The sequence below is a fragment of the Fukomys damarensis genome, unplaced genomic scaffold (assembly GCF_012274545.1).
Source record: "Fukomys damarensis isolate Sample0158 unplaced genomic scaffold, DMR_v1.0_HiC HiC_scaffold_37, whole genome shotgun sequence".
NCBI lineage: Eukaryota > Metazoa > Chordata > Mammalia > Rodentia > Bathyergidae > Fukomys > Fukomys damarensis.
The window spans coordinates 18,311,609-18,332,020 of record NW_022900949.1 but is presented as its reverse complement, the minus strand read 5'-3'; the positions used below and the strand labels follow the sequence as shown (position 1 = coordinate 18,332,020).

The 20,412-nt window shown below is 45.2% G+C and overlaps 1 protein-coding gene across 2 annotated transcripts in view; it reads left to right on the top strand.

The window, feature by feature from the left end:
* Window positions 1-19,788, top strand: part of Gad2 (glutamate decarboxylase 2) — a 65,522-nt gene extending 45,734 nt beyond the window's left edge. For both annotated transcript variants that reach the window (XM_010614691.2, XM_033759444.1), the window contains exons 10-14: window positions 1,942-2,020; window positions 7,369-7,518; window positions 12,029-12,136; window positions 12,456-12,545; window positions 19,110-19,788. In XM_010614691.2, coding sequence (XP_010612993.1) covers window positions 1,942-2,020; window positions 7,369-7,518; window positions 12,029-12,136; window positions 12,456-12,545; window positions 19,110-19,283 — 601 coding nt within the window. In that variant the 3' untranslated portion in view covers window positions 19,284-19,788. The remainder of the gene's footprint in view (window positions 1-1,941; window positions 2,021-7,368; window positions 7,519-12,028; window positions 12,137-12,455; window positions 12,546-19,109) is intronic.
* The last annotated feature ends 624 nt before the right edge of the window (window positions 19,789-20,412 follow it).

The following is a 20,412-nucleotide window of genomic DNA, read 5'->3' as shown; positions in this document are numbered from 1 at the left end:
AAGGCATGTGTCCTGCTTAGGGGAATGACTTTTTCCAAATATCACAGACCAAAGTTTAGGACTTACACTAAAACTGAAGAGAGCGCACAGTCTATTCTTGTCCCTAAATTCAAAGGTTCCTAGGTAGTTGCTGAGCATTCCCAGATGCCCTCCTCACAATAAAATGTCAAAGCACCTGGAGCCCGCCTGGCACCTCCTTTGAGAACCAACCAGATTCTCAGACGATGACTCCCTGCTGCTAGCACTTTAGAGCTGGTGTCCAACAGGGTGAGCCCAGGACCTGGCAGCCCAGGGGGACCTCACAGGGCGCGCCCACTCTTCCTTGGTCTCCCTGCAGCCTGGTGCTCTGCTGTGTTACACTCTCCAGGCTTCAGGGCTCAGGCTCGAGGGCCTGGTATAGCTGCTGTTGCTTCCTCCGTGGCCCTCTCTCCCACCTTCCTGTCACTTCCCCTGTGCGCGAGCTCCAGTACCTGGCACTGTGTAGTTTGGGAGGAGGATGAGGTGGACAGTGGCTGTGGCAAGGGGACAGAGGTCTTGTCCAGGGAGTCTCGGCTGAGGCCCCACCATGGTGCCAAGACAGAATCATGGGGTGCACTGCCATGTGCCAAAGACCTGAGCTGGGGAGCAGGCCTGCATGGGCAGAATATTGTGCTCCTCCAATGGGGGTGGAAAGACGGAGAATTTCAGCTCTAGCAGCCATAGCCAGCATTTCTCAAACAAAGGCCAGTCGTCAGATCATTGTGCTGTTTTGACATCTTTATGAGACAAAAGCTCATAAAGCTTTTGCTTTATGCTCCTGCCTCTGAGACAAAAGCGAGAAAGAGGCAATTCAGTGACAGGTGGTGGCAGGCCTTCATCGCTTTGATCCTAAGAAGACAGACACACAGGTGTAGGAGTAAACAGCCCGAATCACAGGACCGTGGGACAGCTGCCTTACTGTCCTGCCTGAAGCCCTTACTGACACAGCTGAGTTCCTCGGGACCGGACACAGTGATTGGACGTCAGAGTGGACAGAGTGACGGAGTCCCTGAGCCCAAAGTCCTAACACTTGTGAGTGTGAAGGCAAAATCTGTAGCAGAGCCAGCCGAGACAGAATTATTGCAAGTTTGAACCCAGCCTGAGCAACTTAGCGAGACCCTATCTCAAAATCAATGAAAAGGGGCTTGGGATGTAGTTCGGTGTGAGGGGCCTGGGCTCAATCCCTAGTACTGCAACAGGGAGGGAGGGAGAAAGCAGAGAGAGAGATGGATTATCGATCAGACTTGTCAGATGGCATAAATCCTCAAGCTCTGCATGACTGTTGTGAGAGCTGAAGTTACTGATGAGAGTGCAAGGTGTTTCTCAGGTGTGTGAGGACACAGTTGGAAACCTCGCCAGAGAAGCCGTGGTGCAGCTCATTTTTGGTCTGGAAAAACAGGTCAAGGTTAGGAGAGAGGTGGGAACAGGAGACGAGCTAGAAGCTTCTCTGGAGGAACGTATTTGAGAAACGTGGTCAGCAGTGGAATAAGAGGCAGGAGGAAAACTGAGCGGTGGGATGGGCACTCCCTCTGCGCTCCAGGCCCCTGCAGTGGCGTCCCATGTCGGGACACTGGGAGTGAGTGATGTGCTGCTTTCCCTGCCCAGTGCTCTGTGCATCTGTGGCCAAAGTCAGGACCCTGAACTCGGTGACCCCAGGCACTCTAGACGGCTCTTTGACCACGCAGAGGCAGGACGCAGGCGTCCACTGGAGCTTGGGGGAAGAGACCACCAGGAGGTCGCCCCCCGCCCACCTCTCAGCACAGAGAGGCTGCACACCCGAGGGCCTGCCTTGCGTTCGAAGAGTGGTGTCCCCACAGTGTGAGAAACAGAGCCAGCAAACCGAAGCCCTGTCACCCCGCAGAGAGCCCGAGCAGTCTGAGCCCGTGTGGGGTGCCGTCCTCTCACACGGCTTGTTTGTTTTAGGGCCAACTCTGTGACGTGGAATCCACACAAGATGATGGGTGTCCCTTTGCAGTGCTCGGCTCTCCTGGTGAGAGAAGAGGTATGTTTTTTCCGACGCTGTGCCCAGGCCTTGGGCGAAGCTCTGTCCGGACTTGACCTTCTCTGTAATTGTGAAGGTCACCAGTCCTTGCCTCTGGCTGCTCACCCTTCTCCAGACGGTGCTCTTCTGAACGCCTGTCAGGGAGGGAGATCTCCGCTTCCAGAACAAAACCGTGACCATGACAGTCCCCATGTTCAATTCTGTTATAGTCAGAGTCCCATCATCCAAGGGCCCTTGGTCACTCTTAAAAATCTAAATTTCCAGTTTTCTTTAGGGATATGAGAAGAGACAGTTTTTTGCCATAAGAAAAAATGTAATTTTTCCCTTAAGAAAAAACGTGCATGATATAGGATAAAGGTGAGTGTGGGATTCAGATACGCACATGTGTATATATAAGAGTATGTCTTACATCCCTCCCAGTTCTGTTCCATGGTTTTTAATTTCAGTGCCGCATTCAGAATGTAAGGCATCTGTATATGCATCAACCTGCAAAGCAGAGAAGCAAGGACCACTTTCATTCCGGGGCAGTCTGCTTTCCTCTGTGAATGCTCGGTGTGGCCCTGACTCCAGGCCTCACCCTGCCAGGCTGAGTCCCCTGCCCTCACTGCTCTGTTACTCTGTTGGTGATACCCAAAATAAGGAGCTACAGTTTATCCCCATGAAATGTTTTCCTGTTAGAATTAATGAAGCAACTGAACTTAAAAGGGCTGTGAAACATTTATCTTTACGTACTTTGAAAATACTTCTTTTCCTGATTACAAAGTTAACACATAATTATTTTAGGAAATTTAGACAGGTTAGAAAATAATAAATAAATTTAGAGTCACCCAAAATGCTGTCATTTAGAGAGAAATGTTGTTACTGTTTTCAAATATTTTCCCACATTTTTTTTCTAGGGCTATAATATAGTTTATGTTTAAGTTTTATGTAATCAAATGGTTATCATCTGTGTCAGTGGTGGCAACCCTATAGCACATGTGTTGTTTTTCTCTTAAGACAAAAGATGTTAATGTGTGAGCTGTTTTTTCTAAACTACAACTTCAGTATTCAGGTTTAATTGAAGTGCTGGTAAGTAAGTAGGCTTTTAGGTGCACTGTGGGCACTCGTCTGTGAAGGGTTTTGCCATCGCTGATCCATGTCATATATATATGTTTATTCTTTTTTCTTTTTTCTTTTTTTTTTTTTTCAGACAAGGTCTCACTATGTAGTTGACACCAACCTGTAACTCACTATGTAGCCCAGGCTGGTTTTGAACTCACAGTGGTCCTCCTGCCCCAGCCTCCCGAGTGCTCGGATTACAGGCGTGCACCACCATGCCCTAGTCTTTTTTCTATTGAACAATGTATTGTGAGCATTATATCCCAAAACACGGTTTTTAGTGGCCTCATACCATATCGCACAAGACATAGTGGCTTGATAAAATCCTTAAACGTGTGTCTTTGCTCACATTTCTGATTTTTTTCTTAAAGCACGGAGCTGTAGTGTCTTTATCAAATGAATAAGAATCCTGACATACAGTGAACACAGACTTCCCCGCAAACGGGATGAGTACGCTGGAGAGTGGCCTTTCAGACTGGCTTCCCGGCATACAAACATCCACTTTGATGTGTTGTCTCCTACATGAGCTAATGCAAACTGCAGGGGTACTGCTAGAAAGGACAAAATAAATTTGTGTTATGTAGATTTTCACCAGCTGTTTGACTGTGGTCCCGGCGTGTCGCTGCAGACCGAAACAGAGCTGAGCCACATGAAAACGGCAGATCTGGAACTGATCAGACAGCTGCATTACCGAGAGCTGCTGAGTGGTAATTTCAGGACACAGCCTCGTGGCTCCGTGCCTAAACCGTCCGGTTCAAAATAGGCTTTGATTAAAACACAGAAGCTTATTAGTGTTTCAGATGAGGAGAAGCTGCAGAATGGACAAACGTGTGCAGTGACAGAATCAAAATACACAGTAAGTTTTCCAGCCAGCCACAACCAGAGAGAGAAGTTGCTCATCCAGGCAAGGAGCTGAGCCCTTCCAGTTCTGCTGTGACTGGAGAGGCAGGCTTGCTTCACACGTGGCTGACTGTCGGGCCGGAGACTTGGGGCTCCTGTAGTTTGTATTCTGTAGGGTCAGCAAGGAGCCCATGCCACTCAGAAACAGTCAGTGAGCTTCTACATGAGGGAGGGAGGTGGACATCGCCTTCCTCTGATTAAACTACACCTGCACAGCTTTGCTTAGCTGGGTGCCAGAGAATATTAGAGGGGAATGAAATATGAGAAGATGAAGAAATGGAAACAAAGTCTTTGCGAACAGAGAGGGGTGGAGGGGGTGAAGGGAGGGCAGGGGAATGGGGAAAAAATAAGAACCAAGATGGATTACGTAAAGGTGCATATTCCCAATGATGAATGTCATCGTGCTGTGTACCTAAACTGTACCATAAAATTAATTTAAAAAAAGAAAAGCATATATGGCACCCCACCAAGGGAGAATTCAAACAATGGGGAATAATTAGTCAGCATCGAAGGTGGATGGTTGGAAGGACTAAAGGTTTTTAATCCAGTTTTAACGGTGTAAGGGACTCTCAATGGGAGAGATTCACGTTTTTTGTTATTGTTTCCCCTCTGAGGAGTAGGGACGGGGAGTTGGATTAGTAACACTGTCTGGGACAGATGCGGTGGCAAAATAAGATCGCACAGAAGAAGACTTTAGGTCTAGCCGGGAGACAATAAAAAAACACTTTTAAAAGTAACCTGTCAAATACTACTAGGAAGAAATTAATCGCAGAGGAAGTGAGCAAACAGGACAGACAAACACTAGTGAGGGTATAGAAAGGATTCCTTTACTGGATAGAAATGGTGAGGTCCAGATGCCTGTGCAAATCCAAGAGTATTCGATACTCTGACACATTTTGGGGCCCAGTGAATAACAACATCCCGTAATATGGCAATAAGTATTCTGTGAGAAGAGAGTTCTTAGTTTATAAAAGGTTGAAATGCATGGACTGGAGTTTGAAACAAGCTTTAGCATTTCAGGGATTAAGCCTTGAATGTACTGATGTGTATTTCAAGATCTTCTGGAAAGGGGACTTACAGTTCCCTACACATATCTGAGCATGAGAATTCCATTTTGTGCAGCGACTGTGAAGGTATTTAGAATGGTTTGGGACACGATGGTCTCGCTTACCTTTTCATAGCGCAGAACCAGGATCCTATCTTCCCGAGGCTTCCTGTGTGAGAAGCAAAGCCACTTTGCTTCACCCTTTTGTCCCGGGGTGAGATTGGCCCTGTCCAAGTTTTCAGAGGTCACACACTCTGAGTCACTTTCCTGTCCTGGGAGAGCTTGTCTGATCTTTGCGCCACTCTGCCCTTTCCTCTGTGGTCTCCCTTGGGGTTCATTATGACCTTGCAGAGCCCAGGGAGAGCAGTTTTGCAACCATGAAATAATATAAAAACCCCAGTTGTAACTTCCATATCATATTGGCCTGCTAGTGAATTTTCTTTTTCAAATTTTCTACTGCTCTACTGCAAAAACATTGTATTCAATTTTTCTTATTCTCAAGAATAGATTTATGGATTATATTGAATGCTAAGCTTAAATTACAAAGTAGAGTCCAGCTCTGCCTTTACCTTTGGGACACCCCATCTTCCAAAAGCTGGTTAAAATCTTACTTGCATTGCACTGTGGTTTAGTTTGGTTACTGCTCTAAAAGTGTTCTTACTTCTGACTTCAACTCAGTGATCACATTTTGGTCTTTTCTTCTCTGCTCATGAGTCACAAGAGAAACAAAAACCAAATGTCAAGGCTCTTATAAAACTACAATTGCACGGTGGATAACAAAAGAGTCAAAGGGTTGCAGTAGTTCGTGACAAATTGAAACGCAGTGGTGTTTCTAGTGAGCAGACTGGGGGTGCTATTTCAGTTGAAAAGCATGACTCACTCTGATTCTTTGGAACAGGTCAATCACTTTCCACCCATTTTCATACTAGATTAGGGTGCCCAGCAGATATTTGGTCCCTGAATGGTGACCATGATTCACGGTCAGTGAAATTGCCTTTGCGACTTCCATAAACAACTGAGTATAAACGTCCAATATGGAAGCCTGACTCCCGGGGGAATAGAACGTGGGAAAGAGCACTTAAGTTCCTCTTAGATAACAGGAACAGGGAGAGAGATCTTTGGGAAATGGGAAGGGACCAAGACATGGAGGGAAGGGAAGAGAAGGGAATGTAAAAAGGATTGGGATGTGTTACATTCGTGTACCAACTTCCCACAATGAGCCTAAGCATTATGTACTAATAAAACAAGAATGGCAATGCCTTTGGTTTTTTATCTCAGCACGGAAAAGTGATAACAATTAACTGTGTGAAAAGCTAGGGTTTTCAAAGACAGCTTAAACCCTAATAGCTACATGGTACAGTTTTTGCACTAGATACAAGTGGGAGCACTAGAAGAACCAGACCAATAGTATTTTTTTTCCTTTTTATTGAGTTTAATGGTACAATCTAGGTATACAATACAATTACATTAATCATTGGGATTCTGTACCTTTACATAATAGGTCTTGATTCTTATTTTTCCCCTTGTCCCTGCCCTCCCTTCACTCCCTCCTCCCCTCCCCATTTACAAACACTTTATTTCCATTTTTTCAGTTTCTCATATTTTTTCCTCTCCCTTATTACCTTTCACCCACCCTTCCCACTTTCCCTACACCTTTAGCCCTTTACTTCCTATTTCACATTATTAATTATCTCATTAAGATCCTGTGTACTATTATAGTTTTTCACACCAAAGAAACTATTCGGTATTTCAGTTAAAGAAATCTCTGTATGAACATTAAAAATAGGGAATCCTAAAATAAAACTAAAAAGGAAAGTAAAAGAGAAAAGGCAATGATGTAACATCAAAATAATCCTTAATTCTGGAGATGAAAATGGTCCCTGAACATATTTAAACTGCTTCTCGCTCTTATAGTCTTATTCTTTTTTTCATTATTTAGAGAATACTTTATTAGTTTCTGTACCAATAGTATTTTATAGACTGGAGATGTTTTCAGCAAAACTAGAACATGAGGATGTCCTAAAGAACGTCATCCTCTGTGATTTTTATTTATTTTTTTTTTTACAAATGCCTTTTCTTAAAAGGAAGCAGAAAAGTGCAAGGATGTCCTTGTTAATCTCTGGTAACTTTCAGTTCTGAGCCAGTCAGCTACAGCCACACAGTTAGCACAATAAATTAATTACCACAGCCTGGATGGTCCTGTCTGTGTCTTTGGGGTTTTTTTTCCTTCATAATTCTCACCACAATGAAAAGCTAATTAATAGCCAGTAGAGCTTCCTACAGCCTCATTTCTTTTCTTCTTTAGGGATTGATGCAAAGTTGCAACCAGATGCACGCCTCCTACCTCTTCCAGCAAGACAAACACTACGACCTGTCCTACGACACCGGCGACAAGGCCTTGCAGTGTGGGCGCCACGTTGATGTCTTTAAATTGTGGCTCATGTGGAGGGCAAAGGTGAGCATGCGTCGACCCAGAGGAAGAGGCTGCCTGATGCCATGTTTAAAAAGCTGATTACTGGGCCAGGGGTTTGGCTCAGTGGTTCCGCCACCTGCCTCGCAAGCGCAGGGTCCCAAGTTTGATCCCCAGTACCTAAAAAAAAAAGTTGATTGCTGAATGAACGGTTGGTTACCCAAGTTCAGTTTCCTGGCTCCTATGTCCACGTGCCTGAATTCCACATGCTTTGGTTTTGTTGCTGTTGCTGCTGCCATTGTTGTTATCTTGTAAGCCCAGGAATTTCTAATGCCCGTATCTAGAAAACAAATCCATTCTGCTGTATGCGGCGGATTACCTTGATATATATTCAGATGTATTTCTCATTGTTGTAATTATTGTTGCTTGGGTTTGTTTCATCCTGGACTTTTGGTTTTCTCTCAGTGATTGGTGTCTGGTTAGATAAATGCAATCCAAAAGTATGTCTGGAGACCAGAAAAATGCAAAAACTTCTCCTATGATAGCTAACTTTGGATGTTTTCAGAGAGAACCTTGCATGATAAAGCTCTTTAGGACTTTGGAAACACCTACCTACCTCCTTTTGTATGAGTTCTTTTTACCTCAGAATTTACCTGAGGTGATTTCTCCTCTCCCAGCAAAGCAAACTCTGTAACCACTGGTGCACAGCACTGGCTGGCTCTCGCCACAGCCTTCTGTGGCGTATATTTATGTGAAATGCAAGCAGGCAGCAGAGATAAACAATCTGACTTTTCACTACAACTGGATTCCCAATTTACAAACCAGTGGCTTCGGCCTGGTTTCGTTTTTCCCCAGCCAGTGGCCAGAGCCACCAGTACACGCTATGGAAACCCAAGGGCAAAAATGGTATTCCAAGGAAGCCTGAGCGGGGAAACTGAGGAAGGGGGAGGTGAAGGAGGCTGGGGTGCTGTGCGGGTGTGTGGGGGGTAGAGGCACACATTCAGGTCTTCGCTTTGGCAGTAGCATGCACAAAGAACGAACAGGCTTAAACCGGTAGAAACTTGGTTGGCAGGAATGAGGCACCAGGGTGAGGTCCAGGAGTGTGGTCCTTCCCAGGATCTGTGTGGAGGGAGGAACCATGTACACCCGGGAGATCCACGTATGGTTTTTTGTGAAATTTTCCCAAGTAAACAGAACTGCTTTAAGTGGTTCAGATAGGTAGAGTGGCCACCAAGAAGAAAAACAGGGATTTGAAAGAGAAGCAGTGCGATCCACGTGTATTTTACAGAATCATCTTTAAATCCATCCTGCCAAGAGAAGCAATATGAATAGAAAGGTAGTCTTTCCTGATGCATAAATAACTCTTAGACGGTGTGCCGGGATGGCTGGACGGCTCTCGGGCAGGTCTCCACAGCAGTGTTCACTCTGACTGGACTTTTTCCAAGTGTTGTGCAGTGTCAGGCAGCTACACAGCGTGAGGCAGGCCCTCCCTCGGGGGCCGAGGAGAACGCCCATCCCTTCAGCTGCCTTCCTCTTTCCAAAGTTGAGGAGCTGACAGGGACGCGTACCTCCTGAGACTCATTCTGCTGGGCGTGACATTTTCACCTGGAAACAAAGTCAGAGATGTGAATTATTGGTGTATTCCCGATTTGTTTTCAAAGAAGCAGTTTTATTCAGTTGATTGGTAGAAATCACAAAGTTACAGACACAAGTACCAGACAATAAGCTGAAGAAAGCTTGACCTCTAAATAGTGTGCAAGTGGTCTTTTGCTTCAGGGGTCATTCTTTTTGCCTCTTTTTCCTGTGGCGGTTTTTATTAAGATACTGATTGTGAGCTCTATTTACATGAAAGTGTTTTCATGGTTCATTAGTTCCTGCTGCTCCTCTTCCATCTGGGCCTCTCCAGCATGGGGCTGCCTGTTGGTTCTTAGCAAAACAACTCTGTGGCCACAGGGGCAACTCAAAGAGCAGAACCAGGCAAAGAGCAGAATAAAGGCAGAGGAGCCACTTTTAAATTATCGAAAGAGGAGAGTGCAAAAAAAGAAAAGAAAAATCACAGCTGCTACCTTACTTGTGAGCACACACTCTTTTAATTTCTTATGCAAAACTTCCACTACCTAGACATCCAAAAGGCAGAATTTTTCACTTGGTTTTCAGCCTAAAGCTATGGTTTTGGTTTTTGTTTTTTTTTTACAGAATGAAATGATAGTTATTAAAGTAATATGCTCAGTCTCACAACCTAGGTCAAAGGTAAGGACAATTACCCCACCAAAAGCTCTCTGACCAAGACAACCATGGTAGAAGGACCCTGGAAGTGTGGCTGTGGTGGCCTGTCTCCCGTCCCCACAGGAGTAGGAAGCCGTCTGAAAAAGAATGTTGGTGAGGAGAGCAAAAGAGCATTAGGAGAATGTGCCTGGAAAATGTGCCTGGAGAAGGCGGTGTTCTAGTTAATCAGTAACTCCCCCTTCCCAAGATAAACCACAATGACAATGACACTTAAGTGTAAACTATCATTCTTCCGGGCTGGTAATGACAAATGGAGCTAATGCCCCAGTGGGAGCCATCACATTAAAGCCCAAGATAATTTGATTAGTGCCAATCAGTGCAAAAATGGACTCCTGGTGTGTGCTGCTAAGAGGCGTTCTACATAGTAATAATAAATGTAAGCCTGTCCTTACTAAGTAGGCCTTCGTTTATCACACTAGCTTATTACAGAATCCAAGGAGTTGATTTTCCATGTTGACAAATTTTCTCGGTGGTAAAAACTCCACAGCAGACAAAATAAATAAACAAGCCTTAAAATTACTCCCCCATTTTTAGGTCTGCAACCAGAGATTAAAATGTCATGGTAAATCTTCATGTGTGTTTGTGGTTACACAAATTGGCAGGTTTTCTTGTAATTTCCTGTGACTGGCCTCTCTGGTTGGTAACAAAGAGACTGGCAAGTGGTTGAGGACAAGAAAAACAGGAAAAATTATGAAGAGAAACTGATGTTCGGCATCTTTTGCTGTGTGACTGTTCACTTTCTTTCTAAAATATTAATGATTTTAACAGGTAGCTATTGTGTATCTGTTGCTGGGCCTAGTGCTGAGCAGGATGTGGTAAGAAAGCTACAGCTTTCCGGCAGGCTAAGTGCAGGAACCCCTGTCGTCTGAGAAAGACTAACTGGTCATAAAAGATGCACAGATGCAGGATGCGGAATGAGCGAGCTCGTTCACAGTTTGAGAATCAAGAGAGCTTTATCAAGAGGGTCCCACGTGGTAGAGCTGGGAGAAGGGCACTCCGGGGGGAAGGGCAGGCAGGTGCCCAGGAGCACAGCTGAGCGGAGTGGAGACCTGAGCTGACCGGGGGCGAGGAGGGAATCCAGTCCAGCTGGGGAGCAGGAGGGCCCGGACCAGGGTGGAGTGGAGTGGAGGTGGCAGCAGGGCCTCCAGCAGCTACGTGAGGAGGAGCGGGGCCTTGGTACGTGAGCCACTCTCTCCCGTGGGAGCCTTCAGGGCCGGAGTTCATTGTCAGCAAGCCCTTGGCAGGAGTCATCAGCCTCCTTGAACCAGTCAACTGGGACAGCAGTCATCGAAGCAATGAATTTCTGAACCCATTAGCACTCTCCAGTGCAGCTTAGAGTGCTTTGGATGCTGCGGTCCCGGCCCGCGCTGGATGCCTGTTCTGTGCGGTGAGGAGAACATGAGAACAGAAGTGGGCCTGCCGTGTCTGTGGCACAGACACCCCTCTAGTTCCCTGTCGGAGTGTTGGAGTGGCCGCTGGTAGGCAGTCCTCAGTGCTCCCAGGATGAGCTGTAGCTGCTTTTCCAAGCTCTCCATTCGTACTTGGTAACTGCAGAAGCCGTTCTGAAGCGCGTCCTGACGTCACCCGTACGGCTCTAGCCCAAGGCTGCTGTGCTGGGTTCATAAGTACAGATCCAGGGCTTGCAGAGCTGGAAACTAAAAGACCTCTGTGTGAATACTGCCCCGTCAGACGTGAGTCGTGTGCCCGTCTCCTGAGAAGAAGGCTGTCATCCTGCCAGGCTCACAAAGCACTTGTGCTGCCCGCGTCGCTGGTTTGATCAGCCGACACCTTTGCTCTGTAGAGAGGTACACGGCGAACAACGATGGGGTCTGGGAGGCGAAAACGACGTGACGGCGGGGCAGCAGACATCCTGGGGAGCCCTGACGACACGTTCTGTCCGTTCTGTCGTGGGGGGACTCACCGGGCCCTCCTGTCGTTAATGACTTCCACGATTCCCTCTAGGCACTGCAGGGGCAAATTTTCCCCTTGGGCAATCACAGTGATCGCCTGGGGAGTGGAGGCTCGGGAAGAAAAGGGGTCAGCTGTGGAGAACAGTAATGAACGGGAGCAGAGGCACCTGAGGGGAAGAGCACGGGGAAATGCTCCCAGAAAGGCCCCGGAAGCAGGCGAGCGTGGGGACAGTGACAGTGGACACGAGGCGCAGAAGTGGCAGAATGGCTGTCAGGGCCCCGGCACTCACTCCATGCCCCTGCCGGGTGTCCTGCCCACACTTTGGCCTGCCTGATGAGCTCTGTTCTTCCTTCCACAGGGCACTACTGGGTTCGAGGCACACATTGATAAGTGTCTGGAGCTGGCGGAGTATTTATACAATATCATAAAAAACCGAGACGGCTATGAGATGGTGTTTGATGGGAAGGTAGGTGCTCAGATTTCCGCAGCCGAGTCCATGCCAGTCCTTACCACTGCTGGGCTCTGGGGTAAATAAGACGCTGTCCCACCGAGGGAAACCACGCAGAGGGTGTGCGGTGGATGACGGGTGGCACCTTCAAGCTAGAATGAAGATCAGATCACATAGAAGTCTATCTGACGGGAAAGCCAGGCGCTCCAAAAGCAGCCTCTGATTTAAAAACACAAGCTGCATCCTGAACCTGGGGAAGGAACAGATTGTAAATGTCCTTGAAATTTTCAACCTTGGCAGTCGGAGCTGGTTCTGAATCTTCCTCTCCCCTTCGTAGCCTCAGCACACAAACGTCTGCTTCTGGTATGTACCTCCGAGCTTGCGTGCTCTGGAAGACAATGAGGAGAGAATGCGTCGCCTCTCGAAGGTGGGTGCTGACAGCTCCTCTGGTGTGTGTGTATTGGGCCTCTCACATGCGTATTGTTCTTGTGACACATGCACATCTTCATGAGAAATCCCACCCACTCCCCACTGTGGACGCCAAAATAGCCAGGCTTCTCACAGCTGTACTTCCTTGCTTTTTGAGAGGCTTTATGGTGTCTTAAAATTAGTAATTAGGCAATGATCTTTACTTACTGGTGTTCAGAGAGCTGCAAGAACTTTTGTTGGAAGTTGACCAGATTTCCCAAGCAAAACTGGTGCTCGGTTTTGGTGCAAGCGCACACAAAAAAAGACTCCAAGTATAAGGATTAGAAAACAAAGCTGTTGCCGAGCCTCTTGGGATGCAGGGCAAAGCTCCTGTGGGTCTTGAGAGCCATGCAACCCTAGAACATACCAGCGCAAGGAGCAATAATAGTACCAGCCGCCATCTAGGTGTGTATTTTCCCAGGCCAAACTTGTAGTGCCTGTTAGATCATTTAGTTCTCGTGGTAACCTGATTGGGTTGGTGAACGGGGGAAAGACTGGCTTTCCCAAAACCACACAGAAGCCACTCCAGAGCCCAAGAGAGTGAGCTTTACATTCTACCCCTGTCAGTAAGACACTTTTTACCTGGAATCCTCGGAGGCTCCCGACATTTACCATGGGTGAACTACAGCGTACGACACACAGCAGAGGGAGATACTGTAGACATGGGGTCCAGCTCTCTGCATGCCGTAGGGTTGGAAAACAGGGAGCCATTCTGTAATTTGGGTCTCAAAGGGTTGGTGTTTGATTCGGGGTGTCTTCCCATGCCGTAAAAGAGAGAGACAATCCTTGCCAGTGCCTACTTGGGGAGGGCAGGCCGTCTTGCCCACCACTGAGGAGCCTGGGATGCTCACTGACCTTTCAGACTGTACTTCCTTCTGTACAATGGCAAGAATAAGATTTCCTGTAGATCTAAAGCCCTCAAAAAAAAGCTTATACATATTAATACCTGCCTGCAAGCAACCCATAATCAAAGTCCTCCTCAGGAGAAACTTAATGCCTGGCTAAGGTCTTGTAAGCCAAGTCTCCTAACTGGAATCGTTGACCCTGGCTGTGCATTAATAATCACGTGAAATTTGATAAAAACAGGGTGACCATGTCTTACCCTGACACCTTGGTCTCACTGCTCTTGGATGGGTCTGGGAATCCTTCTGAAAGTTCTCCAGGTTATTCCACTGTGCAGCACAGGTTGAGAACTACCGACCTAACAACAAATGGAAGGAAATTTCTAGAACCTGGATCTGTGTTGCACTGTCTGGGGTGGGAGTGGGAGTGGCTGTGTCTGAAATTTGGGTGAGTTGGTTCTTTCCAGTATAGGAAGCCCATGAGGTGAGAGAGGAAGCAGAGATCACATTGGACAAGAGATAGCAGCAAGTTTAAAAAAGAAAAGAGAAAAAGGTATGTTGGGGCCTACAGTCGTTTGAGAGAAAACAGCTCATTTTCACCCCAAAGGTGTATGAAGCTGCTTCTCCACAGGGTAAATTGCCTTAGTAACAACAAATTTTATTGATTGAGTTAGAAATTAGATGCCCCATTCTTGCTGCTTTTCCGTTCTGTAACCCACCTGCCAGACAGATAGACTCACAGAGGAGCAGGACTTGTTTTGTTTGTTAAATCGGCTCTGTCACTGGGCTGAGGGCTGAGCCAAGATGGGAACACGCAGAAAAAATATCTTTTTCTTCCTGAGAAAAAAAGCCCAATTCCGAGCTCCCTGCACTGAAGTACAATTTCTCAGGTGCATCTTAGATTGAGCGTGTCGCGTGACCTGTGCTGGTGATGGAGATCATTTCCCCAGGACGGCAGTTAGGATGTGTAATTGTAGACTATGTTTCCGCTGTTGGTAATTCCAGTCTGAATGTCTCTGAGGGCTGCAAAATGAATTCTGATTTTTCTCTTTTCTCTGACTGTGTTTTCATCACTGTACTAGAGAGAATTCATTGTAGGTCTGAATATGAAAATAGAACCAAATGAATTATCAAGGTTACTTTTTGTCTGTGTCAATACTGTTTCTGAGTTTTGGGCAGGTTCCTTATTAATTATAACACACTCAAGCTGAGCTACAATGACCTACACTGTCCATTACAATAATAAATGCTGCCTGTGGCTATTTGCATTTAAATTTAAATCAATTAGAATTAAATTCAGCTGAAATTTTAGTTCTTCAGCTACACTGGCCCGCTTGCGAGAACCCAGCCCTGACTACCAAATGGCTGGGACACACAGAAGCGTCTCCACCCATCGTGTAGTGTGACACAGGTCTCAAATGAGAGGCAGCGTGGAAGCTTCCTGGCAGTGTATGGGAAGCAAGAGAACAAAGTCAGATTCTGGGCGAGACCAGGAGTCCCTCTCTGTACCCTCATGCCTGGGAATGGGATTTGGGGTATGTATGCCAGGCCCTCAAGAGGACTTTTAAGCTAAAGTACCATCGTGGTCTTCTCAGGATATGGTGATGAGCTACCAAAGACTGAGTGGGTTGTAAGTAACAGAAACTTATCTGTCACCGTCTGGAGGCCAGGAAGTCCAAGGTCAGGATGCCGGCAGAGTCTATGTCTGTTGCACCGGTAGATGAACTTTTTAACCACTGTGTCTTCAAACAGCAGAAGGAGGGTGCAGGAGCTCTCTGGGGTCTGGTTTTGAGGCAGTAATGCCACTTGTGAAGGCATACCTTCCCAAAGACCCAGCTTCTAAAGGCATCATACAGACAGTGAACTTGAGGAGACACCAACATGCGGCCTATAGAAAGCATTTTTTGCATACTCCACAGTAAGGAGGGGTGATGACATTTAGGAAACCTCATAGTGGGCCTTTTTGCAGCATGCCTGGGGTCAGACATCCAGAGAACAGAGGTGGTTATTACTAAATCAAGCAGTGACATCTTCAGGAGATAAAGAAGACAGTCTGCTGGGTGAGTTTCCTTTGCTCAGGCAGAGCTGTGAGTGTGCAGGTGACTTGGGCAGGGACCTGACGGCCTCAGGTCCTTCTGGGAGAAGGCCACACTGCACACCTTAGGCACAGGAAGGGCAGCAGGTAGGCTCCAGGCAGGTATTTATCAAACAAGAATCAGAAGGCTGATGTTTGATGACCTCTTGTATTTCTGGTTCTTCTCTTCATCTTCTTCCTCTTCTGTTTGGTTGGTTGGCTGGTTGGTTGGTTTGGTTTGGTTGGTTTTTCATACTGGGGTTGAACCCTGGTACCTCACCAATAGTAGGCAAGCACTGTACCTCTGAGCTACATGCCCAGCCCCTCCTTATTTTAATTTTAACTATCTTTGATCATCATCTACATATCTTCACTCAGCTTTTATAATCGTGCACAGATCGACAACTTTCAAAAGGGTAACGATGGATTTAATAGTAAATAGACAAGGAAGTAATATGGCCTCGTATTTTAAAATCTGCTGAGTTAATGGGGAATTTCATTAGTGAGACTTTAACATTTCAGGGTATCTTATTTATGCCTCTTCTACTTTCTCACTTTTCAGACATTTCTCAGGTTTCAAAGATTTAGAAACAGGAAGGCCTAACACACAACAAAAAATAAATTTCTATGATAGTTTCTAAGGCTGTTTCACAATGACTGTGACCTTCCTAGGGAAACAAATATAGATTTGATTTTGGAGCATTTTCTTGGTTAGTTTTCTAAGGGATTGAAAAGCAAATGGTACAAAGGAGGGAATAATATCCTAAATCTTTTAAGGCAGCCCCGAAGATCTCATATTGATTACATCTTTAATGATTTCTTCAACATGCAACCCTTCCCTCTCCAACTTGGCTTTTGTTATTCAGAAAACCAAGAAATGGGCCCTCAAAAATCTAGCAGTAGAAGGAAGCTTTGTGTGCATTTATCAGAATAGACAGAATCTTGTTTTCCTTTTAAACTTGCCATTAGTGAGTATCGATGAAGTAGATATTCCCTGGTCCAGCTAACTTTTGTTGATCAGCATTTTCTGGAAGGAACCAAAAGCCATGTAGACTTAGACAGCCATGGCTCCTGCCAATTCAGATTGCTTTCGGAATAGGAGATTCAGTTGCACTTCATGTCAGAATCTGCTTGGGATGTAGCTGTCAACTTTAATCTTTTGACCTTTGATTTGCATCCATCTGAAAGTTAGAGATGGTTGTCCTTAATAACTAGTGTCACTCATGTGTGGTTTTGCCCAGCTTCCCCTGAAAATGAAGTCAGACTTCAAGTATCTTAAGTATCATTGTTTTATCAGTACAAAGATCAAGCATGACTTATACAAATAAAACTAAGGAAAGGTTATATGATTTTTTCCCCCTGAATCTCTGCAGCCATGTGGATACAAAATTCTTTTGTGAATTTGGGGCTTTCTTACGCCCAGGGACACACTGACTTGCCTTGCCTTGCACCACAGAGTGTTAAGTTCCATGTCCTTTGGCTCAAATATTCTAGTGGATCTGTTTTCAGAACTTAGTCCCAAACTCAGGATGCTTGAATATTTTTATATTTATTTCCTGAGATGGAGCCAGTGTCCTGCATACATGCTTAACCCTTCAAGTGAAAGAAGAATTCACCCCACGGAAACATTCCTCTTTGCATCATCTCCCCATGGGACAAGGGAGGGGCAGGAAGGAGCACAAAACTCCTCGGTCTAGAATGAGGTCATCTCTCACTGGAATCCTCATCCACCTCCACTTCAGGGAGGAGACTATGCTCGCAATGTGAAGTGCATTCGCTTTGTCTTTGGTAACCAACAAGTGATGGACCTCATTTGGAATTTGCTGATTTTGAGCATTGACTACCTTGAAGATTAAAACCTCAATATAAAGTGATACTTAGTATTACTATTAACTAGTTAATATTCAGAAGTCACATGTTCATAACATGAATCTAACTGCCATTCATGTCAATTCAAGTGTCCTTTGTTAAGCTGCGTCCAACTATGATATGAGGCATGGTTCCCATCTTTAACTAAGTTTCTGACCGTGTACACCTCAAATAGATCTGAAGCCTCTCTGACAAGTCATTCCTTGTTATATATTTGTAGCAGTGAGCCTGGAAGGTCAGATGGTGACGAGACATTGTGGCATATGTCACAGCTCTAGCTACTGGGGTGTGCAGTGTGGGGTGGGTGGGGTCACAGGTTGGAGACCTGCCTGGGCAACTAAGAAAAGCCCTGTCTGAAAATTTTGAGAAGTTTTATAAAGGACTAAGGATGTAGCTCATTGGTGGTGTGCTTGCCTAGCACACCCAAGGCCCTGTGTTCAATCCCCAGCACTGAAAAAACAATCACATGTTAAATGTGCCAACTCCAATGGTAAATACGTGTGAACAGATCACGTATTACGTTAGATACAACTTTCATTTGTGCCGCCTCCTACGTAGCTGCTGCTATATTCTGTTCTTGGTAGCCGATTAGAACTAAGAAAGCCCTCAACATACACCTGGCACGGTGCTGGGAAGCATAGGAAGTAAAAGGCACCAACTATGCCCTCCAGGACCTTACAGTTGAGGTAGATGGAGAAAATGCATTTACTCATTGCTAAGAGGCCAGCAGGAAATTCACATCTAATCAGAATCTGTGGGTCAGGATCATGTGTCACAACTTAGAAGAAAGACACTAATGATTTGGAGAAAGCAGGAAAAGCTTCACAGCAGCTGTAGGAAGGTGGTAAAGTCCTGCAGTGTGTAGATGTGAACTGGAGGAAAAGGGATTCTAAGCAAAGAGAACCGATGTGATGTTATGAGACTGATGACAGGTGGGAAGGATGGAAATATGGAAGGCACCGGATATCCAAGGCATATTAGATAAGTTAGTCTGTCAGAGCTGAAGACTGGTGTTGGTGAGCAGTGAAGACTGGTCCTCAGAGCTGATGACGGAAGGACTTTGTGCCAAGCTAAAGCGCTTGAACTTAATTTCATACACCATGGCAACCACTAAGGCTGTAACGAGCAGTCTGGCACAATTACTTGAGAATCTTGTCTGTTGTGCACTTCTGTATGTCAAGTTCTTGTGAGTTCAGATTTTCACTTCAGCTGATTCTTCATCTTGTCAAGTAGGATCTTTTAAAACAGCTTATAAAACAGAGGTAATGCAAAAGGGGAATAAAAAGAAGCTGGGAAAGTTTAGGGTCTTTACAAAGTTACCAAAAGTCTATTATTTTCATACATCACGTGATACTGAGGCTTACCTAGGTGACAATTCTACGAACTATGTTTTTCTTCCAATAATTTAATATTTTCTGCAAGAAAAACTCCAGTAGTCATATTACTAAGTCATTTAGCCTTGGGACCAAGAGTAGGTTCTTCTCATTTTCCCAGAACACTAACTAGAAAATCAGTGCCAAGATAGCAAATGCCTAATAGCTCATTATCTCTCTTCTTAGCACCTTCCTGGTCTTGAATATTTTGAACTGTTCTGGTCCTTTGATCCCATGAACACTTGAAGGCAGTTCCTTCAAGGGTAAACAAATACGGCCCTGTTGGGTTAAAAGCTCACTGTGGGTAGGTCCATGGCTAGGGGAGAGGCCCCAGAGAAACAGCTCTGAAATGGTCGCCCCTGCAGGTCGCCCCGGTGATTAAAGCCAGAATGATGGAGTACGGGACCACCATGGTCAGCTACCAGCCCTTGGGGGATAAGGTCAACTTCTTCCGCATGGTCATCTCAAACCCCGCGGCCACTCACCAAGACATTGACTTCCTGATTGAAGAAATAGAGCGCCTGGGACAGGATCTGTAACTACCTGGCTCTCCCCGCTGTTTCGAGTCCCTAGGTAGACAGTGAAGTTGCCCTGAACTGTGTCGCTGTATTTGTAGCTTGTTCCAGAGTAACTCTATTTCTGTATTGTGGTGTCACAGTGGAATACTGTTTAAAATTTTAAAAAAAACAACATTGCTCCCTTTAAAACTCCTTTCTTAAGTTTAGAATACCTCTCTATAAATTTAGTGACAACAGGCTGTGTTCTAATCAATAAGGAAGAGCTTGAAGTTATAAATACTTCCCTTACTTTTAATATAGTGTGCAAATCAAACTTTATTTTCTTTTCAGAGTAATAGGACTGAATAGTGCCAAAGTGCTCCTGAACCATAAAAGGTTCTTTGACGTGCCGTGAAAAGGGAAAAGTAAATATAAAATGTATGCTGACAATAAAAACTCTAGCCTTTTGCATAGTATTAGAAAAATTTCTAATTTATCTATAGCAACATTTCAAATGTATTTAAATACATATAATTTTACAAAAGGAAAATATATATATTAAAAAGAAATCCTATTTTGTAACATATAGATTTTTATTTTATATGGGTTATACAAACTGCAGGGGCAGATATAAAACCTAAGCCAGATTTTTTTTCCTTTCTTTTAACGGAGGCACAATAAAACACCTAGCAGTGTTATTGTGACACATAAGCCCACAGAATTCTTAAAAGGTATAATTCCTACTTTCAATACATGTTATGGCTTAAACACATCTCCAAAGTTATTTCAAAATAAACCCAAAAGAATACTGCAGATTGATAAGAATGATTGATCAGTTCCACAGTTAAGATCCCCTTCCCATTTAAAATCTCCCTCCTCTTCCTGCCTAGCAGGCCGCCCTCCAAGCATGAGAATCCAGGCTTCGTCTCAGGTTAGATCAGGGAGCATATCCATTCTGCTCTCCAGGTGGACCTGCGCGGGACAGAAGGCTGATGCTGGGTTTTAAGGCATCTTCCCAAATAGCATTCTTTTATTGGGTCATTTCGATTAATTAGAAAAAAAAATAAAACCTAATCAGCCCAAGCAAAGAATGAAACACATCCCCAGAATGGGACAAGCCCAGGATCCTAAACTCAGCTTTGTGAGATGGGAGTCTGCATGACTAAAACAG